The following is an 8,160-nucleotide window of genomic DNA, read 5'->3' as shown; positions in this document are numbered from 1 at the left end:
CCCGCCCGGGTCTCTGCTCTTTGGCCTGCCTCAGGGCGGCCAAGGTGAGCGCTCACTAACGAACGCTTTTCTGCTCCTAAACGAGGCGACCTTCCCTGACAGGTGACAGGCAGCCCCCCGAACGGATTCCCTCCTTCCCGGCTCTAGTGCCGGGGGCTTGGCCTTCTGGTTGGGGTCTGTCGGAGTCGTGGTCCAGCCGCCCCTGAAATACTGCTCGGGGCCGTGGTTTGGGCAAGCTCGAGCCGTTTTTGCTTTAATTTGGAACGAAATGGGGCCCGAACACACATTTATCATTTACCCCAAATAGAAAAAAATCTCGGCCCTCCTCCCCGCTCCAGCCCATCCCGTGGCCAGGACCAAGGCCACCTCCCTTGGCCAGGACCAAGGCCACCTCCCTTGGCCTCAGCCCTGGCAGTGAGCAGTCTCCGGCGCCGCCTCCGCCTCCCTCCCTCCCTCCCTCCCTGCCTGCCTGCCTGCCTCCTCCCTCCCTGGGTGTGTGTCTGTGTATGTGTACGTGTGTGTGTGTGTGTCTGCGCCGCCGTGGAGCCGTAGTCGATTGCGGCAGATTTTTGTCCCTTCGCGCTCGCCCTCTCTCCTTCTCTCCCCCCGCCCAGCCCCAACCCCCAGCGGCGGCGGCGACTCCAGACTGCAGCCCCCCACCCGTTCCTTCCCTCTTCCCTCGGCAAGCTCGCAGCGGCAGAAGCGGCGGCAGCGGTGACAGAGGCGCCTGTGGCTCTTTATCCTTCTCATCCTCCTCCTCCTCCTCCTCGTTCTCCTCCTCCTCCTCCTCCTCCTCCTCCTCGCCCTCCGCCTCCTCCTCCTCGCTCTCCTCCTCCTCCTCCTCGTCGTCTTCCTCGTCGTCGTGTGGGGGAGGCGGCGGCGGCGGCGGCGAGATGCACCCGAGCGCGCCGAGCTACCCCACAGCCTCGCTGTACGTGGGGGACCTGCACCCGGAGGTGAGCGAGGCGATGCTGTACGAGAAATTCAGCCCGGCCGGGCCCATTCTCTCCATCCGTGTCTGCAGGGACATGATCACCCGGCGCTCCCTGGGCTACGCCTACGTCAATTTCCAGCAGCCGGCCGACGCGGAGCGGGCCCTGGAGACCATGAATTTCGATGTGATCAAGGGCAAGCCGGTGCGCATCATGTGGTCCCAGCGGGACCCGTCCCTGCGCAAAAGCGGTGTGGGCAACATCTTCATCAAGAACCTGGACAAGTCCATCGACAACAAGGCCCTCTTCGACACCTTCTCGGCCTTCGGTAACATCCTCTCCTGCAAGGTGGTGTGCGACGAGCACGGCTCCAAGGGCTACGGCTTCGTGCACTTTGAGACCCGAGACGCGGCCGAGAGGGCCATCGACAAGATGAACGGGATGCTGCTTAACGACCGCAAGGTTTTCGTGGGCCGCTTCAAGTCCCGCAAGGAGAGGGAGGCTGAGCTGGGGGCGCGGGCCAAGGAGTTCACTAACGTGTACATCAAGAACTTTGGGGAGGACATGGACGACCTGCGGCTCAAGAGGCTCTTCGGGAAGTTCGGGCCCTCCCTGAGCGTCAAAGTCATGACGGACGAGAGCGGGACGTCCAAGGGCTTCGGCTTTGTCAACTTTGAGAGGCACGAGGACGCCCAGAAGGCCGTGGAGGAGATGAATGGCAAGGAGCTGAACGGCAAGAAGATCTACGTGGGCCGCGCGCAGAAGAAGGGGGAGCGGCAGACAGAGCTCAAGCGCAAGTTCGAGCAGCTGAAGCAGGACAGGATCACCCGCTACCAGGGGGTGAACCTGTACGTCAAGAACCTCGACGATGGCATCGATGACGAGCGCTTGCGCAAAGAGTTCTCCCCCTTCGGCACCATCACCAGCGCCAAGGTGATGATGGAGGGGGGCCGCAACAAAGGCTTTGGCTTCGTCTGCTTCTCCTCACCCGAGGAGGCCACCAAAGCCGTCACAGAGATGAACGGCAGGATCGTGGCCACCAAGCCCTTGTACATCGCGCTGGCCCAGCGCAAAGAGGAGCGCCAGGCCCACCTCACCAACCAGTACATGCAGAGGATGGCGAGCATCCGGGCCGTGCCCAACCCCGTCCTCAACCCCTACCAGCCTCCCTCCGGCTACTTCATGACCGCCATCCCCCAGACTCAGAACCGGCCTGCCTACTACCCGGCCAGCCAGATGGCTCCACTCAGGCCGAGTCCTCGCTGGACCTCGCAGGGCGCCAGGCCTCATCCGTTCCAGAACCTGCCTGGGGCCATCCGCCCAGCAGCGTCCAGGCCGCCCTTTGGCTCCATGCGGCCCATGTCTTCGCAGCTGCGAGGGGTGGGGGCCTCCCAGCGCATCGCCAACAGCTCCACTCAGGCCCTGGGGCTGCCTCCGGGGGCCTCTGCAGGGGCTGCTGGAGCTCCTGGTGTCCGGATGGGCCCACAGTACAAGTATGCAGCGGGGGTTCGCAACCCCCAGCAGCATGTCAACATCCAGCCCCAGGCCAGAGTGCAGCAGCCTGCCGTGCATGTGCAAGGCCAGGAGCCTCTGACGGCCTCCATGCTGGCGGCGGCTCCTCCTCAGGAGCAGAAGCAGATGCTGGGGGAGCGGCTGTTCCCGCTCATCCAGGCCATGCACCCGAGCCTGGCCGGCAAGATCACCGGCATGCTGCTCGAGATCGACAACTCGGAGCTCCTGCACATGCTCGAGTCCCCGGAGTCCCTGCGCTCCAAGGTGGATGAAGCCGTGGCGGTCCTGCAGGCCCACCAGGCCAAGGAGGCTGCCCAGAAGGCAGTTAAAAATGCTGCCGATGTTCCAGCCGTTTAGAAGAGAAGATGGAACCTCTGCTTCAGTGAAGGAAATGTGTAAACATCAAAAAATTTCAGTGTTGTGAATTTTGCAAAATATGAAATAAATAAAAAATGTAGAATTTGAATGTGATGTACCAAGAAAATACCAGGTCAAGCAAACTTAATGCTAGACCTAGATTACTGATTGCTTTTAAAATATACCAAAAAAAGAGAAAAGCAAAGAGTAAAAATATAAAAACAAGTTAATGTTTTATTGGGGGAGGGAGAATTTTCAACACAGTACAAAAATTTAAAGTATTTCTTTTTATAATTTTGTGATAATTCTGTGGAAAAAGCTTAAAATATCACCATTGTTTTAGATAACAATTGATAGTTGAACAAAAAACCGTAATTTGGATTATAAAATTCTTGTTTTAATAAAAATTCCTTAAACTGTGAAAAAAAGAATGAAGTACAGATGTCCAAAAAAAAAAACCAAAATTTAATCCCAGTTAAAAAAAATATCCTATGGGAAAAAATATGCAACAACTCTTTTAAAATTGTATCTTTAAAAATTATTCAGATTGTACATTTTATTTAATTATTTATTGACTATTCAAATTATCCATTTCCATGAGACATGGATAAGAATAATACTCAAAAGTCAGATTGCAAAAATTGCTCTGACACTTCAATCATAAACTGCTGAAAAGGATCTGGTTAACAGAAGAAAGTAACTTCATTCTTTTTAAAATAGAACCATAGGGAGAGCTGGCTTTTGTGTTCTATTTCGTCTGGAGCTACTATCTCTACTATTTCCAATCCAAGTATTCTCTTTAAAGCAGTTAAATTTATAAACTACCTGCTCTTGGCTATGTGTTTAGACAGCCTTTGGTGACCTCCTGCTGATTCCTTGTTGGCAGTTTGATAAAGATTTCTTTTAAATCAGATTTTCAGTTTGCTTTAAGCTAGTGAGAATAGGCTTGATTCCTTCCACTCTTTTCTTGTGTACGCCATATGGTATCTACATTTATATGAGTGTGAGATTGGCTTTAGAAAATCTGCAATTTGTTCTTGGCCTTGCTGTTGTTGTATTTGCTGCTGCTGCTACTTCTGAAACTCAAAATTTTAAAGGGTTGTATGTAAGGCTTACAAAGCACTTTTCATTACTCAACTCATCCAATGTTCCCAATAGCCCTATTATCCCTGTTTGTGAATGAGGAAACTGAGGGTCCCAGTGCTTAAGTAACTTTCCCAGAGGCACCTGGGCTGGATGTACATAGGTGATCTTCAGCAAGTTACTTCTCTGGCCTCAGTTTCTTCACTTGTAAAATGAATGTTGGATTAAATGATGTCTAGGGTCCCTTTTGATTCTAAAATTATGTGAACTCTTTGGGAACAAGACTGGCCTTATGTATGAGTGGAATAGTTGATTACTTATTAGTTATGAGTGAGTAGGCAAAGGATTTATTCCTACTCAACATATCTGGACTTGAATTGGGACGGAAATGAGTGAATGAGAATTTTAGTGCTCATTATATGCAAAGAAGCATGGTGCTAAGTGCTGGGATGCAAATAGAAAATTAAGGCAGTGTCTGCTTTCAAGGAGTTCACCTTCTAAAAGGGAGACAGTACAGATGCCAGTAAAATAAATGGAAATGCATTGTGGTTCTAATGGTTTAACAGCAAGACAGATGAAAATGCATCTTCTGTTGTGTCATTCAATTGATAAAACTGATGGTGCCAAGGATTTTGGTGTGAATTTTGCTTTATTGTTCTTTAATAGCTATGGCTACTGAGGAAGCTGGGCCTTCAACAGCTTTAGAGTCAGTGGCCAGGTTACATCTCTGCAAGGGTGCCTTCCCTGAGTGATGACTGCAGAGCCAGTTGCCAGGGAGGTGTTACTCTTCTGAGGGTTCTTGAGTTTATCTGCCCATAGGTAGGAATAGTAGTTTTAGCAGAGATGGCAGACCCCTTCCCCAGGTTGTACCTCTGGATGATGACTATGGCAATTGAGATCTAGTGAATACTGCTTGTATAGTGACCCTGGACCATTTGATATCAACTAGGTGGTTCAGTGGGTAGAGCACTGAGTCTGAAGTCAGAAAAATTGAGTACAATTCTGGTCTCAGATCCTAGCCATGTGACCATGGGTAAGGCAAAACAGGGATATGAATAGTGCCTACATCCTAGTGAGGATTAGATGAGATAATAGGTGATTAATATACTCTTGTTTCCTTCCTTCATTGCTTCCTCTTTTCCAGCATCCCTTTCTTTTTCCTCCTTCCCTTCCTTCCATCCATTTTTCATCCTTCCTTCCTTCCTTCCTTCCTTCCTTCCTTCCTTCCTTCCTTCCATCCTCCCTCCCTCCCTCCCTCCCTTCCATCCATCCTCCCTCCCTCCCTTCCTTCCTTCCTTCCTTCCTTCCTTCCTTCCTTCCTCCCTCCCTCCCTTCCTTCCTCCCTCCCTCCCTCCCTTCCATCCATCCTCCCTCCCTCCCTTCCTTCCTTCCTTCCTTCCTCCCTCCCTCCCTTCCTTCCTCCCTCCCTCCCTCCCTCCCTTCCATCCTCCCTCCCTCCCTCCCTTCCTTCCTTCCTTCCTCCCTCCCTCCCTTCCTTCCATCCTTCCTCCCTCCCTTCCTTCCTTCCTTCCTTCCTTCCTTCCTTCCTTCCTTCCTTCCTTCCTTCCTTCCTTCTTTCCATTCTCCCTCCCTCCCTTCCTCCCTCCCTTCCTTCCTTCCATCCTTCCTTCCTTCCTTCCATCCTCCCTCCCTCCCTCCCTCCCTCCCTTCCTTCCTTCCTTCCATCCTCCCTCCCTCCCTCCCTTCCATCCATCCTCCCTCCCTCCCTCCCTCCCTTCCTTCCTTCCTTCCTTCCATCCTCCCTCCCTCCCTTCCATCCATCCTCCCTCCCTCCCTCCATCCCTCCCTTCCTTCCATCCTTCCTTCCTCCCTTCCTTCCTTCCTACCTTCCTTCCTTTCTTCCTCCCTCCCTTCCTTCCATCCTCCCTCCCTCCCTCCCTCCCTCCCTCCCTCCCTCTCTTCCTTCCTTCCTTCCTTCCTTCCTTCCTTCCTTCCTTCCTTCCTTCTTTCCATTTTCCTTCCCTCCCTTCCTCTCTCCCTCCCTCCCTCCCTCCCTCCTTCCTTCCCTTCCCTTCCTTCCTTCCTTCCTTCCATCCTTCCTTCTTTCCATTCTCCCTCCCTCCCTCCCTTTCTCCCTTTCTCCCTCCCTCCCTCCCTCCCTCCTTCCCTTCCTTCCTTCCATCCTCTCTCCCTTCCTTCCTCCTACTTCTCTTTCTCTACTTCTATCAATGTAATCACCAGGTGCTGGTGAATGGGAAGGAGTAGACTATTAATATGGAAGAAAATTTTTTTCTTGTCACAGTATTTTCCAACTTGTACTCTAGCTGTGAAGAGGATGGGAGTCAGGGTGATCAACTATTCAGATTTAGTTTCATGAACTGCAACTGAAAATCTATCTCCTTACCTTTAGCCACTCCACACAGGTGACATGATATTTGAAGAATTTACACTTTTTTAAACCTATTTTGATTTTGTTGTTTAATGTAAACCTAAACCTATTTGTGCCAATGTTGTTTCCTTCATTAGAATGGAAGCCCCTTTCACTTTTTAAAATCCTTACTTTTTGTCTTAGAATCAATGCTAAGTATTGGTTTCAAGGCAGAAGAGCTATGAGGACTAGGTAATGGGGGTCAAGTGACTTACCCAGGGTCACACTGATGAGAAATGTCTGAAGTCAATTTTGAACCCGGGACCTCCTGACTTAAGGCCTGGCTATCAATCCACTGAGCCACCTAGCTGCCCCCACTCCTTTCACTTTTGTCTTTGTATCCCCAGCAATCCCAGAAAAGAAAAGGGCAAATGCTTGACAAATGGTTGATTCATTGATTGATGGGAAATGAAACTACCACAAATGAGATGGAAGCGGCAAATGACAGAAGGTTGGCCAGGGACAGTGGGAAAATCTCTGAACATCAAATCCTAGTGATGTTGCATTGAAGAAATCATTATATCTCTCTGGGCCTTAAATTTCCAGTTGTAGAATAATAGAATTGGATTAGGGATGTCTCTTGTCCTGTCTAGCAAACATTCTATGATATGAAAAGAAGATTGAAGTTTGCAGGATTGGGGGGGGGTGCCAGGAAGGGAACAAGCATTTATTAGGCACCTACTACTGTGCCAGGGACCCTGCTGTTGTTTTCCCGAGCCTACAGTCAAGGAAACTGAGGTCAGCAGACACGAAGTGCCTTGTCCATGGTCACACAGCTAGGAAGTTGTTAGGACTGAATTAAATTCAGGTCTTCCTGACTCCAGGCCCAGCTCGCTATCCATTGCACCTTGCCCAAAGAGCTGGTTCGAATGCCAAGTACTCTGGGAGCTTGGAGCAAGTGGAGAGATCGAGATTCCTGGGCCTAAAGAGACTTGACTGAAGAACTGAGCTCCTCTCACCTCCCACATGCCGTCCAGATTGAAGTCCTGGCTCTGGCACTCACTGCCCATGTGACCTGGGACAAACCATTGAGCTAGTCTGAGCTTCACCTTGACAGGGTCAAAGAGAGCTTGGGTCTGGCCCAGTGAGACAAGAGTCACAAGTTAGTGTTGGGGTTGGACCCACAAAAGAAGCCTCATATAAGGAAATCTCACAGAGAGACACGGCTCCTCTCTGCCACAGGTCATGTCCGAAGCTGCAAGTTGAGGCGAAGCTGCAAGTGTCTTGGCTGTGAAAAGTTTAAGGCTCACTCTAGAGGGTTGTTGTAGCCTCCAGAGATGTTTCTGGTCTGCCTCTGGGGAACATTTAGAGCTCTTAGACCAACCCCAGCTCACAGCAGATGCTCACCACTATGTGGATACCTTGATGGATGGATCGAATTGCCCAATCCGATCTCTCTCATTGTAAAAGCTTGTCTGTTCTCCATAATGGACAGAGCTTCTGCTTGGGCCCGCCTAGCCTCAGTCCCTGCTCAGTCCTGAGCATTGGGACCCTCCCAAGTCCAGAAGTCAGCATCACTCTTCCTGCCTGTAGATGGGTCTGGCCACATGACCTGGTGACTTTCCCAGATGTCTGGAAGCAGAAGGGACTCAAACTGTGTTTGGGAACCGATAAGGCTAAGGCTAAAAACAAGCAGGCGAATAAATCCCAAACACAGAAGGGTTCCTTCTCTCCTTTTTCTGCTCTTGGGTAAACATGATGTTTTAGCAGAGCTTCTTTACAAGCAACTGACAGAGTTTTCCCCTGAAAGAGCCCTGTGGGTAACACTGTCAGAGCCAGAATAAAGCAGAACCAGAATCAGAAACTGAGGACCCAACAAGAATTGATTGAGTTTGCCAACAAGAGAGCCCTATCTGCAGGGCCAGAGACTCCCCAAAGGGCAAGGAT

General features: G+C 50.8%; 1 protein-coding gene across 1 annotated transcript; it reads left to right on the top strand.

The window, feature by feature from the left end:
* Positions 1–504: 504 nt before the first annotated feature.
* Positions 505–4,514, top strand: LOC100013031 (polyadenylate-binding protein 1-like). The gene has a single exon (XM_056809807.1). It carries the CDS (start codon positions 507–509, stop codon positions 2,799–2,801), a length of 2,295 nt encoding a protein of 764 aa, XP_056665785.1. The 5' UTR covers positions 505–506; the 3' UTR covers positions 2,802–4,514.
* Positions 4,515–8,160: the final 3,646 nt, after the last annotated feature.

The sequence above is a fragment of the Monodelphis domestica genome, chromosome X (genome assembly GCF_027887165.1).
Source record: "Monodelphis domestica isolate mMonDom1 chromosome X, mMonDom1.pri, whole genome shotgun sequence".
Taxonomy (NCBI): domain Eukaryota; kingdom Metazoa; phylum Chordata; class Mammalia; order Didelphimorphia; family Didelphidae; genus Monodelphis; species Monodelphis domestica.
This window is presented reverse-complemented; position numbering and strand designations above follow the sequence as displayed.

Excerpts from the sequence above, each read along its gene's own strand:
- LOC100013031 (XM_056809807.1), top strand. The coding sequence starts at position 507 with ATGTGTACGTGTGTGTGTGTGTGTCTGCGCCGCCGTGGAGCCGTAGTC.